The sequence below is a fragment of the Panthera leo genome, chromosome B4 (genome assembly GCF_018350215.1).
Source record: "Panthera leo isolate Ple1 chromosome B4, P.leo_Ple1_pat1.1, whole genome shotgun sequence".
Classification (NCBI taxonomy): Eukaryota; Metazoa; Chordata; class Mammalia; order Carnivora; family Felidae; genus Panthera; species Panthera leo.
This window is the reverse complement of record NC_056685.1, coordinates 64,780,996-64,797,588: the sequence shown is the minus strand read 5'-3', so window position 1 is coordinate 64,797,588 and position 16,593 is coordinate 64,780,996. Positions and strand designations below refer to the sequence as shown.

The following is a 16,593-nucleotide window of genomic DNA, read 5'->3' as shown; positions in this document are numbered from 1 at the left end:
TCCTTTGTTGTCATTTCAACAGTCTTCACAGTATCTTCACCAGGAGTAGATGCCATCTCAAGAAACCACTTTCTTTGCTCATCCATAAGAAGCAACTCGTCTTTTATTAAAATTCATGAGATTGCTGCAATTCAGTCACATCTACAGGCCCCACTTCTAGTTCTCTTGCTGCTCTTACCACACCTGCAGTTACTTCCTCTCCTGAAGTCTTGAGCCCCTTAAAGTCATCAATGAGGGTTGAAAAAAACCTCTCCCAAACTTCTGTTAATGTTGATATTTTGACCTCTTCCTATGAATCAGGAATGCTCCTTATTTATTTTTTAAGTTTTATTTACTTAGGTAATCTCTACACCCAATATGAGGCTCGAACTCAGGACCCTGAGATCAAGAGTCACATGCTCTTGCAACTGAGCCAGCCAGGCACCCAGAATCAGGAATCCTCTTAATGGCATCTAGAATGGTGAATCCTTTCCATAAGTTCTTTAATTTACTTTGCCCAACTCCATCAGAGCTATCTATGGAAGCTATAGCCTTATGCAGTGTATTTTTTTTAATAAATTTTTGAGTGTAACTGACAAACAATGTTACATTAGTTTCAGGTAGAGAACATAGTGACTCAACAGGTTTATACATTATGTTCACCACAGTGTAGCTACCATCTGTCACCAACGCTACTACAGTATCATTGACTATACTCCTTATGTTGTGTATTTTATTCCCATGACTTCTAAAAACCATAGACCTCTTCACGAATATTCGTGTTATCATTGCTCAGGAGCATGATAATCTCTATATCATTCCAATTTTAGCATATGTGCTCCTGAAGCCATGCATTTCTTAAATAATAAGACTTAGGTGCCCCAAATTACTCGTTGATCGGTGAGCTGCGGAGTGCATATTGTGTTAGTAGGCATAAAAACAACATTAATCTCGCACATCTCCATCTGATTTCTTGGGTGACCAGGTGCATTGTCAATGAGCAGCAATATTCCAAAAGGAATCTTTTTCTTCTGAGCAGTGGGTCTCCACAGTGGGCTTAAAAATTCAGTGAACCATGTTGCAAACAGATGTGCTGTCACCCAAGGTTTGTTGTTCCATTGACAGAACGCAGGCAAAGTAGATTTAGCATAATTTTTAAGGGCCCTAGGATTTTGGAAATGGTCAATGAGAATTGGCTTCGACTTCAAACCACCAGCTGCAGTGGCCCTTATAACAAAAGAGCCTGTGTTTTGAAGCCAGGTGCTGGCTTCTCCTCCCTAGCTATGAAAATCCTAAATAGCATCTTCTAATATAAAGCTGCTTTGCTGCATTGAAAATCTGTTTTTCAGTGTGGCCGCCTTTCTTAAATATCGTAGCTAGCTCTTCTGCGTAACCCGCCGCAGCCTCTACACGAGTGCTTCACCTTGCAGTTATAGGTTATGGAGACGGCTTTTTTCCTTAAACCTCATGAACCAACCGCTGCTAACTTCCACCTTTTCTTCTGCAGCTTCCTCCTCTCTCTCAGCCTTCATAGATTTAAAGAGAGTCAGGGCCTTCCTCCGGATTAGGCTGTGGCTTAAGGGAAGGTTGAATGTTGGGCCGGTTTGATCTTCTATCCAGACTGCTGAAACTTGCTCCGTATCAGCAATAAGGCTGTTTCCCTTTCTTACCCTTTGTGTGTTCACTGGAGTGGATTTTGAATTTCCTTCAAGAACGTTTTAAATTTCCCTCAGGAACTTTTCCTTTGCGTTTACAACTTGGCCAACTGTTTGCTCCAAGAGCCTGACCTGTCTTGGCTTTCAACATGCCTTCTCAACTGAGCCTGATCACTTCCAGCTTTGGATTGGAAGTGAGAGACATGCAACTCTTGCCTTCCCTTGAACACGTAGAGGCCACAGTAGAGTTAATATTGGCCTAGTTTCAATCCGTGTCTCAGAGAATAAGGAGGCCTTGAGGAGAGGGAAAGAGGTGGGGGAATAGCTGGTTGGTGGAGCAGTCAGAATACACACATTTTTGGGTTAAGTTTGTCATCTTACATGGGTGTGGTTTGTGGTGCCCCAAAAGAAATACAATAGTAACATCAAAGATCATTGATTACAGATCACCATAGCAAAAATGTAAATATTGTGAGAATTACCAAAACGTGACCCAGAGACATGAGGTGAGAAAATGCTGCTGGAAAAATGGCACTGATGGGCATGCTGGACACAGGGTTGCTGCAACCTTCAGTTTTTAAAAAAGCAGTATTGCAAAGCACAGTAGAGTAAGGTACAGTAAAATATGCTATGCTTGTATTCATTGTGCTTGCTAACAGATACTGGAAAACACCCTGCCACCCTGTCTTTTTTATTCTCCATTACCTGGAATGAATCAGGTGTACTCTTTTTGAAGCCAGAGTCCTAGGATACCTTTAAGGCATGTCTTTAGCCACAGTTCTAAGATTTTGCTGTCCTCAGTCTGGTTTCTCTGAGTCAATGCTTAAGGAAGCATGAATGTGTTAACATCCACAGTGATAATAGGTCCCCTAACCCAGTTACCCTCTAGGCAGAAATAAAAGGGGAGAAAAACACCAGTTCAATGAGGCATTTGGGAGGTATTGTTTTACAAGTGGCAATTTTATTTGTCCTCTATAAATTATCCTCTCTTGAGTCAAACTGCATCAGATTTCATCATCATCACTATAAATACCCGCAATTAGTAAAGGACAAAAGTATGCTACTAGAAAGACATAAACCAAATGTCATTATAATGGCAAAACAAATGGTAACAGAATGTTTATAAAATTGTTTTCTTTAAGAAAAAGCATATTTTAAAAGTTTACTTATTTTGAGAAAGAGAGAGAGCGCGCAATCACAAATAGGGGAGGGGCAGAGAGAGAGAGAGAGAGAGGGAAAGAGAATCCCAAACAGGCGCAAAACCCTACACAGGGCTTGACCCCGCAAACTGTGAGATCATGACCTGAGCTGAAATCAAGAGTCAGATGCTTAACTGACTGAGAGACCCAAGTGTCCCAAGAAAAAGCATATTTAAATCTTTAAAAAAAATTTTTTTATGTTTTTTATTTATTTTTGAGAAAGAGAGAGAGATGGCGTGAGCAGGGGAAGGGCAGAGAGTGTGGGAGATGCAGAATCTGAAGCAGGCTCCAGACTGAACTGTCAGCACACAGCCCGATATGGGGCTCGAACTCGTGAACCACAAGATCATAACCTGAGCTAAAGATAGACGCTTAGCCGACTAAGCCACCCAGGTGCCCCAAGAAAAAGCATGTTTATAATTGTCTTTAATCATTACCTTTCCTGATGAATTCTTCACATCAGCATGATTTATTTGGACAAAACAAACCCAATTTTCCTGAATTTTACTGTTTACATACTGTTATATTTATTAAATAAGAATACTTTTAGAAGTGCTTGGGTGGCTCAGTTGGTTAAGTGACTGTGACTCTGGTCATGATCTCACGGTTCGTGAGTTCAAGTCCCACATCCAGCTCTGCTGTCAGCATGGAGCCCGCTTCAGATCCCCTCTCTCTCTTGCCCCTCCCCTACTAGTGCCCTCTGTGCACTCACTGTCTTTCAAAAATAAACATTAAAAAAAATTTTTAGGATGCTTATTTTAAAATTCATTTTTAGGTGAAATAACAGTTTCGAACAGCTCTGAGAAAAACCTAATGATTGTTGAGGGAAGGTGTTTCATTCCACAGGTGTAACATTACCATGGCAGAAATAATTTTTAACTTCTATGACCAAATTTATTTTATTTTATTTTTTCAATATATGAAATTTATTGTCAAATTGGTTTCCATACAACACCCAATGCTCATACCAAAGGGTGCCCTCCTCAATACCCATCACCCACCCCCCCTCCCTCCCACCCCCCATTAACCCTCAGTTTGTTCTCAGTTTTGAAGAGTCTCTTATGCTTTGGCTCTCTTCCACTCTAACCTCTTTTTTTCTTCCTTCCCCTCCCCCATGGGTTCCTGTTAAGTTTCTCAGGATCCACGTAAGAGTGAAAACATATGGCATCTGTCTTTCTCTGTATGGCTTATTTCACTTAGCATCACACTCTCCAGTTCCATCCACGTTGCTACAGAGGGCCATATTTCGTTCTTTCTCATTGCCACATAGTACTCCATTGTGTATATAAACCACAATTTCTTTATCCATTCATCAGTTGATGGACATTTAGGCTCTTCCCATAATTTGGCTATTGTTGAGAGTGCTGCTATAAATATTGGGGTACAAGTGCCCCTATGTACTCCTGTATCCTTTGGGTAAATTCCTAGCAGTGCTATTGCTGGGTCATAGGGTAGGTCTGACCAAATTTATTTTAAATTCCATGTAAAGTCTTATTGTGCCTTTGAAGTGACCTTTTCAGATGTAATTATCATACTACATATGTTTATCTTCAGTGAGTTCAGTTTCTTTCTTTGGTTTATATTATGCTGCTACTTAATTCAGTAACATTCTCAGAGGCCAGTCTGATCAGAGGTGGAATATTTCTACTGCTAGCTTCCTACGCCTTCTGACCTCAGATGATGATTTTTCTTTTGGCTGAAGAAAAGCCAAGGTGTTCTAGGTGCTTCCCCATGTTAGCCAAGTCATCTCTGAAAGATCAGGTTGGTAGGCAGGAGGGAGCAGGTTTGGAACTCTGCTGAATCCGTGACTGTTTGTCTAGGAATGCAGACGTGGAGATGACTCTGGAGCGAGCAGTGAGCATGCTGGATGCAGACCACACACCATCACCCAGAATTTCTGCGGCAGCTACTTTCATACAGCACGAGTGCTTCCAGAAATCTGAAGCACGGAAAAGGGTGAGTATCATCTTAAGTCCACTGTAAAATTATCACGCTTTGACATCCATTATGGTGGCCCTGCACACTGAAACCAGTAATTTAAGTTAAAAACAAATCTTTATTGAGTTATATGTCAACTATAGGTCAATTTTAAATAACAAGTTAATAAAATAAATAAAAGTCTTCATCGAGCCTTTTTAATTAAAAGGGAATATATACTCAGTACCAAAAAAAATTTACTGCAATTCAGAAACTTAGAATGTAAGTCTCCACACAAGCCTTCCCCTCTTTGTCTGTCTCTCCAATCTCCCGCTTTAGGACCAAAGCCAACAATTGTTCATAGTCTGTGTACTTTTAGAGTTTTCTGATGAGAGGAGGGGGTTAGAGAGCTACCAAGAGCACACATGAGCATTTTAGACTATTGTTTTCTATATTTAAATATATATTAAATGTAAACAATGTTTTGCGGTTTTCTCATTAAGCAGTTATGAAAATGGTTCCATAGACAGCTCTGTACATATATCTTTTGGCATTCCCATAAGTGTCGTACAGGGCAGACCACCTCCCAGATGGAATCACTAGGTCATTTTATGTTTGTTTAAAAAGTGGTATATTTGTTCAGGAAAAAATCATAGTTGAAAAAGGTTTGCAGTGAACCTAAGTTTCCCTCCTACTCCAAACCTACCCCCCCATTTTCCTTTTTCTTTTTCTCTCTCCTATCCTCTCTCCTCCTCCCTCCCTTCTCTTTCCCTGTCTCTCTCTCCCACATCATTTTTGGGTGTCTTTCCAGAGATATTCTATACGTGTAGAAACAATTACTGGGTGGGTTGGTTCAGTATCCTTTTTCATTTAAAACAAAATTACAAATGGTAGCAGGTTATAGTAGTCTGCACTTTGTTTTCGTTTAAGGCTATATCTTAGAAATGTTTGATATATATTAGCCCTATTTCATTCTTTAAAGTTGCTACGTGGATTTCTTTTGTATAAATGTACCAGTTTTGTTTGTTCATTTTTTTAACAGCTTTATTAAGGTCCAATTAAATTTTACCATGTTTAGCCATCATGAAACCATCACAATCATGATAACGAACATACCCATTATCTCCAAAGTCTCTTTGTGCCCCTTTATAATCCAAACATCTGACCCCTCCCTAACCCACTTCCACTCCCCAGGTAACCAATGATCTGCTTTCTGTTACTATAGAATATATTAAAGTTTCTAGAGTTAAATATAAACTATGTAATATATATGCTTTTTTCTTTGGATTCTTTTACTGAGCTTTAATCTTTTGAGATTTATCCATGTTGTGAATATCAAAAGATGTGTGCATGTATGTGTTTGTGTGTGTGTAGCTGAACAGTATTTCATTGTATGGATACACCTTAGTTTGTTGATTCACTCACCTGTTGATGGACATTTGAGTTTGGGCTATTACAAATAAAGCTGCTGCGAACATATATGCACAAATCTGTTTTCATTTCTATTGGGTAGATACCTAGGAGTTGAATGTCTGGATGATATGGTAGGTATATGTTTGACTTTTTAAGAAACTGCCAAACTATTTATTTTACTTATTAGAGAGAGAGAGAGAGAGAGAGAGAGAGAGAGAGAGAATATCCCAAACAGGCTCTGCACCATCAGAGCCACACAGGCACCCGTTTTTCCTTTTAAAAAAATTATTTAAATTCCAGTTAAATACAGTGTCACATTAGTTTCAGGTGCACAAAACAGTGATTCAACACTTCCATACAACACCCGGTGCTCATCACAACAGGGTACTTTTTAATCCCCATCATCTATTTAACCCATCCACTCACCCACCTCCTCCCTGGTAACCATCAGTTCTCTATAGCTTAGAGTCTGTTTCTTGGTTTGCCTCTCTCTCTTTTTCCCTCTATGCACATTTGTTTTGTTACTCAAATTCCACATGTGAGTGAAATCATATGATATTTTTCTTTCTCTGACTTATTTCACTTAGCATTATACTCTCTATCTCTGTCCACATCACCATAAATGGCAAGATTTCATTATTTTTTATGGCTGAGTAATATTCCAGTACTTTATCCATTCATCAGTCAATGACATTTGGGCTGGTTCCATAATTTGGCTATTGTTGATAATGCTATTATGAACATAGGGGTGCATGTATCTCTTTGAATTAGTATTTTTGTATTTGTTGTGTAAATACCTAGTAATGCAATAACTGAATCGTACAGTAGTTCTATTTTTAACTTTTTGAGGAACTTCCACTCTGTTTTCCAGAGTGACTGCACTAGTTTGCATTCCCACCAACAGTGCAATAGGGTTTCCCTTTCTCCTCATCCTTGCCAACACCTGTTGTTTCTTGTCTTAGCAATTCTGAGAGATAGGAGGTGATACCTCATAGTTCTTTTGCCCATTTTTATTTGGGTTTTTGTTCTCTTGTCATTGAATTTTGTCAGTTCTTTCTATATTCTGGATATGTCTTTTTTTTTTTTTTTCAAATATGTGATTTGGAAATACTTTCTCCCAGTTGTATTTTGTCTTTCCATTATTTTAACAGTTTTTGATTTTGATGGAGTCTAATTATAAATCTTTTCCTTTATGGACTGTGCTTTTCATGATCTATCCAAGAAATTTTTCTGTACTCTGATGTCACAAAGATAATCTATATTTTCTTCTAGAAGTTTTATAACTGTCAGATTTTATAGTTAGTGTATGATCCGTTTGGGTTTAATTTTTGTATATATTGCAAATGTAGACTGACGTTCCTTTAAAAAAAAAAAAAAAAAAAACACATATGCAGGGGCACCTGGGTGGCTCAGTCAATTAAGCGTCCGACTGTTGGTTTCAGCTCAGGTCATGATCTCACAGTTAATGGGTTTGAGTCCTGTGTTGGGCTCCGCACTCACAGCTCTCTCTCTCCCTTTCTCAAAATAAATAAATATACATTTAAAAAGTATATATGCAATTATTTAGACACCATTTGCTGGAAAGATTATTATTTTGGTATTACTTCCTTTTTGTGCCTTTGTTGAAAAGTAATTGATCACATCTATATGAGTCTATTTCTGTATCATGTATTGTATTTCACTGATGTTTTATTGGTCTATCTTCTTGCTAATACAACACTGTCTCGATTACTATAGTTTTATATATTAATATAGTTTTATATTGAAGTTTGCTAGTGTTAGTCCTCTGACTTTATTCTTTTTCAAGTGATTTTGGCTATTCTAGGTCTTTTACAGTCCCATTTGAATTTTAGAATCAGCCTGTCAATTTATTTGTGAGAAAACTGCTGGGATTTTGTTTGAGATTGCGTTGAATCTGTAGATTAATGTATGGAGAATTTTCATCTAAGCAATATTAAGTCTTCTGACCCCTGACCATGGTACATTTCACTATTTATTTAGGTCTTCTTTAATTTCTCTTAGCAGTGTATTGTAGTTTTTACTCCAGAGATCTTTCATGGTTTTTGTTAGATTTATCCCTAAAGATATTTCTAAATGTTTTTACACATGGTCTGGGTTTTTTTTTTTTCACTTCAATTTTTGATTGTTCAATGCTAGTATATAGAAATATAATTGATTTTTTGTATATTGATCTCATATCCTGTGACACTACTAAATTCACTCTAAGCTCTAGTAGCATATTTGTAGATTTGTCAGATTTTCTACATAGATCATGCCATCTGCTAATAAAAACTGTTTTATTTCTTCCTTTGCAATATTAATGACTTAGGTTTCTTTTTCCTTTTTTTCTTTGGTACTGGCTAGAACCTCTAGCACAGTGTTAAAAGGAAGTGAAAGTGGACCTGTCCTGTTCTTGATCACAGGCAGAAGCATTTGATTGTTATTGCACTATTAAGTATGATGCTACCTGTAAGTTTTTGTTTGTTTTTAGGAATTTAATCTGGGGGATTTTTACGTGGGTTTTTTTTCTTTTTTTTTTGGAAGAAAGGAAAAAATTTTATATTTTAGTATTTTTAACACCATTTCCTTTTCCTGCTCTTTGTTTTATTTTTTAAATTGAGTTATAATTGACATATAACAGTATATTCAGGGGTACAACATGACCCGATATATGCATATCAATGATTACCAATCTAGTTACCATCCATGCTCGGTTATGAATTTTTTTCTTGTGATGAGAACTTTTAAGATCTAAGCACTTTCAAATGTACAATACACTCTTAATAACAGTCATCATGGTGTACATTACATCTTCTTGACTTATTTTATAACTAGAAGTATGTCCCTTTTAACCACCTTCACCCATTTCACCCATGCCAAACCTCCCACCTCTGGCAACTACCAGTCTGTTCTCTGTATCTTTGATTTTGTTTTTTCTTGGTTAGTTTGTTTGTTTGTTTTTAGATTCCACATATAAGTGAGATCATATAGTATTTGTTCATTGTCTATTTTACTCAGCATAATGCCCTCAAGGTTCATCCATGTTGTTGCAAATAGCTGTTTTTCCTTCTTACTTATGGCTGAATATAGTCCAATGTGTATAGATATCACATTTTCCTTATCCACTCATCCCTCAGTGGACACTTAGATTGTTTCCATGCGATAGCTTTTGTAAATAATACTGCAGTAAACATGGAAATTCATATATCTTTTTGAGTTAGTGTTTTCATTTCTTATAAATACTCAGAAGTAGAACTACTGGATCATAAGGTAGTTCTAGTCTTAATTTTTTGAGGAACCTCCATACTATTTTCAGAGTGTTTGTACCAAGTTATATGCTCTCCAACAGTGCACAGGGGTTCCCTTTTGGCCACATCCTTGCCAACACTTGTTATTGTCTTTTTGGTAATAGTCATTCTGACAGGTGTGATGTGATATCTTGTTGTGGTTTTGATTTGCATTTCCCTGATGATTAAGAAGGCTGAGCACCTTTTCTGTATGTTGGCCGTCTGTATGTCTTCCTTGGAAAAATCTATTCAGGTCCTTTGCCCATCTTTTAATCGAATTGTTGTTTTGCTATTGAGTCACGTGAGTTCTTTATGTTTTGATTATTAACCCCTTATCAGATTTATGATTTGCAAATATTTCCTTCCATTCCGTAGGTTGTCTTTTCATTTTGTGATAGTTTCCTTTGCTGTTTCATCTAGTCCTACTTGTTTCTTTTTGCTTTTGTTCTTTTCTTGTGGTGTCATATCCAAAAAATCATTGCAAAGACTGACATCAAAGAGGTTGCTGCCTATGCTTTCTTCTAGGAGTTTTATAGTTTCAGGTCTCACATTCAAGACTTTAAGTTGAGTTAATTTTTGTGTATGGTATGAGATAGTGGTCCAGTTTCCCTTTTTTTTTGCATGTGGCCATCCAGTTTTCTCAGCACCATTTGTTGATAAGGCTCTCCTTTTCCTGTTGTGTATTCTCGGGTTTTTTGTTGTAAATTAATTGGCCACATACGTGTGGTTTATTTCTGGGCTGTTTATTCCGTTCCATTGATCTGCATGTCTTTTTATGCCAATATCATACTATTTTTATTACTACAGCTTTTTAATATAGTTTTGAAATCAGAAAGCATGATGGCCTCCAGCTTTATTCTTCTTTCTCAAGATTGATCTGACTAGTCAGGATCTTTTTGTGGTTCCATATAAATTTTAGAATTATTTGTTTTATTTCTGTGAAAAATACCATTGGAAATTTGATGGGAATTGCATGGAATCTGTAGATTGCTTTAGATAGTATGCACATTTCAACAGCATTACTCTAATCCATAAGCAGGGAACATCTTTCCATTTATTTGTGTCTTCAGTTTCTTTCATCAATGTCTTATAATTTTCAGTGGACAGATCTTCTCCTCTGTTAAATTTATTCCCAGGTGTGTGTGTGTGTGTTTTTAATGCAATTGTAAGTGGGATTGTTTTCTTAATTCTGATAGTTTATTACAGGTGTACAAAAATGCAACAAAATTTTGCATATTGTTTTATATACTACAACTTTACTGAATTCATTGATTAGTTCAAGTAAACTTTTGGTGGGATCTTTAGGATTTTCTATATAATATGTCATCTGCAAATAGTGACCGCTTTGCTCTTTCTTTACCAATTTGGATGCCACTTCTTTTTCTTGCCTAATTACTCCAGCTAGGACTTGAATACTATGTTGAATATAAGTGGTCAGAGTGGACATCCTTGCCTTGTTCCTAGTCTTCAGAAAAAAAGCTTTTAGCTTTTAACCATTGAATATGATGTTAGCCGTAGGTTTTTCATACATCACAATATCAAGTTGAAGAACTTACCTTTATCCCTAATTTTATGGAATTTTGTTTTGGTTTTTACTCAGAAATGGTTTTGGGGGGCACCTGGGTGGCTCAGTCAGTTAAGTGTCCAACTTTGGCCGAGATCATGATCTCACAGTTTGTGAGTTCGAGCCCCACGTCGGGCTCTGTGCTGACAGCTCAGAGCTTGGAGCCTGCTTCAGATTCTGTGTCTCCCCTTTTCTCTTCCCCTCCCCGACTCGTACTCTGTCTCTCTCAAAAATAAATAAACATTAGATTAAAAAAAAGAAATGGTTTTTGGACTTTATCAAATGTTTATTCACTTATCAAAATATTTCTATGGTTTTTATCTTAATTTTGCTAATATGGTAAATTACTTTGGTCTTTAAGTGTTATCCCATTCCTGGGATCCCACTTGGTCACGATATACTGTTACCTTTTTAAAATTAAATTTGGTAAAACTTTGTTAAGGCAGTTATACAGCTATATTTATAAAGGATATTGATCTTTTCTTGTAATGTCTTTCTCCAGTTTTGGATTGAGAGTAATAGAATACATTGGGAAGTGTTCTCTCCTCTTCAATTTTCTGAAAGTTTGATTGTAATTGGAATTATTTCCATCATAAATGTTTGGTAGAATTTACCAGCAAAGCTCTTGGACTTGAACTTTTCTTGTGAGAGGTTCTTAACCACACTCAGGACCTTCAGATTATGAGACTGGCACACTGCCTGCTGTGCTAAGGAAGCTATGTTCTCAACTATAAATTCATTTTCCTTAATTGGTAACAGGGCTTTGGAGGCTCTGTATTTTTTGTAATGAACTTCGGTAGTGTGTGTCTTTCAAAGACTTTGTCCATTTCGTCTGGGTTGTTCCAGTGCTCTTCATTGCTTTGTGTAGATGTCATGTTATTTCCCATTGCCTAAAGAATTCTCTTTAACATTTACTCTAGTGCAAGGTCCCCTGGTGGTTAACTTGAGCTTTTGTATGTCTGAAAAGGAATTTCATCTTTGCCTTTGAGAGGTCTTTTCACGAGGTTGACAGTTTTTTATTTCAGTACTTGAAAGTTGTTGCTTCACTGTCATCTTACTTGCTTTGCTTCAGACAAGAAATCATCTGTCATCTTCATTGTTCCTCAGTACATACTGTAACTCTCTCCACCTACCCAGCCTGCTTTTAAGATTTTCTCTTTATCACTAGCATTGAGCAGGTTGGTCATAACGTGCCTTGGTGTAGTTTTCCTTAGGTTTCTTGTGCTTGGGAGCTCATTGAGCTTAAATTTGTAGATTTTTTACTTTTCATCAAATTTTGGAACTTTGGTTGGAATTTCAAATTTTCAACCATTAATTCTTCAAAGATTTTTTTTTCTGTCCTTTGGGAACTTGTTACATATATATTTGGCTACTTGAAGTTGTCTCATAGCTCATCTGTACTCTATTCTTTTTCTTTAGTTTTTGTTTTCTGTATGTTTTCTTTTTTAGATATGTGTTATTTGCTATGCTTTAAATTCACTCATTCTTTCTTCTGTAAAGTTTAATATGCCATTAATCTCATTCAGGGATTTTCTTTCATTCATAAATTGTAGTTTTCATCTCTAAAAGTTTTGAGTCTTTTTTCTATCTTCTATGTCTCTACCTAACATTTCAAGTTACTTGAAATCAGTTTGACCCTTTTAAATCTTGCTTTTGAGATTTGCTAGGTGGAACCAGAGCAGCATTTATTCTAGAACGAATTAATCCCCACTTCTTAAAGCAAGACAATTCTGAAAACTAATGCACCATGAATTATGAGGTTTTCTGACTGGGTAGTGAGAATAGGCACTGTTCTTGGGCCTGTGTGACCATGAGGAGCTGTTCCCTTAAGTCCTTTGGTTATTTGGTTGGTTAGTTGGTTATCTCCCTGGCTTCAGGCAATTTTCTTACACACGTGCACTAATTAATACTCTACCGAATATTAGATGGAGACCCTCTGCAACCTCAGGAGTTCTCTTTCTGTGCCGCTTTCTCACTGGTACCTCTCCCCTACGGACTCTTCTTCTTGGATCCTGCACTGTCTCCTGAACTCTGCTTGTTGAATTCCATTTGGGTTTTACCTCACTACACAGCAGCCTGAGAACTCTCTCCATACAGTGATCTTTGACAGCAGTGGGGCTCACCTTGCTTGTTATCCATCCCTTAGGGATCACTATCCATCATTGCTACGTTACCAATTATCGAAACCATTGTATGCTTTGTCTGGTTTTTAAAATTGTTTCAGATGATAGGTAAATCCAGTCCTTGTCACTACTGAGTCATTATTAATTTTGATAAATAATTCCCTAATAAATTCCACCTAAGATTGTGTAGACTTAAACCCCACCAACATTGCATCATAGTGCCCATTTATATGTACCATTACTACCATGAGATTATTCTTTTGTGTTTGTTTTTGTTAATCTAATAAGCAAAAAAAAAAAAAAAAAAGCCATCTCTTTATGGTAAAAACTTTCCTGTTTTTTTGAAATCAAGACTAATAGTTGGTCACTTAATCAGTTACAAAGGAAAAAAAATTTAGTTATACACACATACCACACACACAGTTTGTCATAATCTTGCATAAACTATGCCCATTGTGTATCATCTGCAATTTTTAGTTTCTTTAAAGTGAAATGAGAACTTAATGACACTGATTCATCTGATTTCACCTGTATCTGAATTTTTACATTTCCCGTAGTCTTTTACATTAATTTTGTTCACAAATAATTACAGAGCTTTTTAAAGCTGTTTTCCTTTATCTAGTCTTTCCAAAGCATGCAGATTAGTTTTCAGAGAAACAGAACTCTTTTCACCCTTAAATTTCATTCGTTTACCTAACAGGTAAATAAATTACATGATTACAGTAACAAGTACAGTTGGCCTAAGTACATTGGGAAACATGTAAGTTATACTTAGTAAATTTGTAACTCAACTAGTAAAAATTGGAGTGCAAAGCCCAACATAGAGTAACCTCTCAGCTTTGATAATTCTCAGGGAATCAGTAGGATTTCCAGAGGGAAACAAGAATGTGACTAATCCTACATATCAGTTAAGTAGAGTCAGGCAAAAGAGTTCTGTGGACTGTTTTCTCCAAAGATTTGTATCTCCTTAATGCTTGGTAGGAATTCATTATCTATTACGTGTAATATTATATATAATCCAGTGTTATGCATCTTATTGTATCTTTCATCATGCAGGATTGAAAAAGTCTTCTGAAGTCCAATTTGTCAGTATTTCTATTCATGACATCTGTATTTTAGGTATTACTTTAAAACCTATCCCCACATCTAGATTATTTCTCGTTTTAAAAGCTACATAATTATTGAGTAGTTCTCACTGCCCTTTGCCTGTATGTTTGTTCCATGGGAAGAATATGTAAGGATTTAAAAAAAAATTTTTTTTAACATTTATTTATTTTTGAGAGACAGAGACAGAGTGTGAGCAGGGGAGGAATAGAGACAGAGGGAGACGTAGAATCCAAAGCAGGCTCCAGGCTCCGAGCTGTCAGCACAGAGCCTGATGCAGGGCCCGAACGCACAAACTAACTGTGAGATCATGACCTGAGCCGAAGTTGGGACACTCAACTGACTGAGCCACCCAGGAGCCCCAAGATTTAAAAAAATAATGTATTTAACTAGTAATGAACCCTCTTTATACACATAGGTGAAACGAATTCGGCTAAAAATTAGTCCTTTCTATGACTAACTCAGATAAATGTTTAAATCTTTTTTTATTACCAATTTTAAAAAGCTGGGCATTATTAAGCATGCTTTCATTTTCTAATATGGAATTACTTGAATTTTTCTTTTGTTTCTCAAATTGGGCTAGATTTCTACGATCTCTTAAGTTGCTAATTTGATTATAAATATCATTTTGCTTACATATGTGATTAAAGCTGTGCTTGCCTTCTTGGCTCTTTTTCTAAAACTAGGACAAACACTGGTTTTGAGAATAATGAAACATGAAAGTCACACTGAAACCTAAAAATACATATGCGTGGTAGAAAAATTTAAGTTATAACCCAACATGAACAAAATCCTGCTAATATTAAGCATAGTGCTATAGCATTTGAATTTATGTATAGAAGACATTACAGGCTCAGTCTCTGGGGCATGTGACTCTTGACCTTGGGATTGTAAGTTTGAGCCCCATGTTGGGTATAGAGATTATTTAAGAATAAAATCTTAGGGGGAGAGGGAAAATGGGTGATGGGCATTGAGGAGGGCACTTGTTGGGATGTGCACTGGTATGTTGTATGTAAGCGTTGAATCATGGGAATCTACCCCCAAAAGCAAGAGCACACTGTATACACTGTATGTGAGCCAACTTGACAATAAATTATATTAAAAAAAAAGAAAATCTTTTTTAAAAAGGCAATTATAATTTGAATATAAAGATCAAAATTCTAAATCATAAACTTTTAAAACCAGTGGCAAGTTTTTAATCCTTATTTTATTTGGTTAGGACTCAGCCCATTTATCATACTTGATCCTCTTCTCCTTTTTGAACCTTTCTTCTTTTGGTCCAGAGTCTCCTGGTTCTTTTTCCATTTCTCTGGCTCCTTCAGCTTTCTTCTGTGAAAAATTTATCATCAGCTGTCCCTTAAATGTTTATGTTCCTGAGATGCCTTCCTAGGACTTTTCTTCCTCAGCACCATCTCCTGACCTGCCTCATCCACTCCTCTGACTTCCATCCCTATATGATTTAGATGCTGATGACTTCCTGCATCTCTGCCACCTTCTCTCCCTTGGGCTCTAAACCATGTGTCCATCTATTTCCTGGACATCCCACTGAACTCCACATCAGCATTTCAAAAATGGGCACGTTAATTTCTTTTGCTTTTCCTCTCTACTAGCCAACCCTCCTTCTAACTTGTTCTTCCTGCTGGGTTGGAAGGCAGGACCCTTGGTGGTTTGAGTATTAACACTCAGAAGTCACTCAGGGAAGCGTGAGTCCCAGCATCCTAATTACCTCAGTGACCTTGGGGAGGATACTAACGTCTCTGAGCCTTGGCATTCCTACCTATAAAGCGGAAATAATAATCCTACTAGAAAGAGTTGTGAGAATGCACTCAGATCATGGTACAATGCCTGCCCCAATCTGAACATATTATTTCCTGTGTGAGTGGTAGTTCACCCAGGTGGTATGACACAAAAACTTGAACACAGACTTTCAACTTTTCTTTTATTCTTACCTCTCAACATTATTCATATTCATGCAGTCTTCAAGACTTTTTAGTGCTGCTACTAAAAGTGTCTTGAATCTACTCACCTCTTTCCCTCCCTACTCAGCGCCACTATGCTAATCCCTATCACCATGTTTTCGGTTAACTCAGCCACTTCCTGGTTAATTTCCCTTCCTCCACTTTTAACCCACTACTGATACAGTCGCCTCTCAGCACCCACTTGCCTTTAGGAGGAAGGATAAATTTAATCTGCAAGGCCCTCCTAAAACTGACCTTATTTCCATTCCTGCTTCAGATCTCATCACCGAAGTTTTGACTGCCATAACTATCTTGCAGCATCTTATAAAACTCATACGAATTCATTACTCAAAATTTGGGAAATTAAGAAACAGACAAAAAGAGACATACCCAC

General features: G+C 37.0%; 1 protein-coding gene and 1 non-coding gene across 4 annotated transcripts in view; one reads left to right on the top strand and one right to left on the bottom strand.

Moving 5' to 3' along the window:
* The window catches only part of PKP2 (plakophilin 2), a 261,095-nt gene that overhangs the window by 183,084 nt on the left and 61,418 nt on the right, over window positions 1–16,593 (top strand). For all 3 annotated transcript variants that reach the window (XM_042946240.1, XM_042946241.1, XM_042946239.1), the window contains one exon: window positions 4,654–4,789. In XM_042946240.1, the coding sequence (XP_042802174.1) occupies window positions 4,654–4,789 (136 nt within the window). The remainder of the gene's footprint in view (window positions 1–4,653; window positions 4,790–16,593) is intronic.
* LOC122225720 lies at window positions 731–834 on the bottom strand. Its single transcript, XR_006205327.1, has one exon. It is a non-coding gene; the product is annotated as a U6 spliceosomal RNA (small nuclear RNA).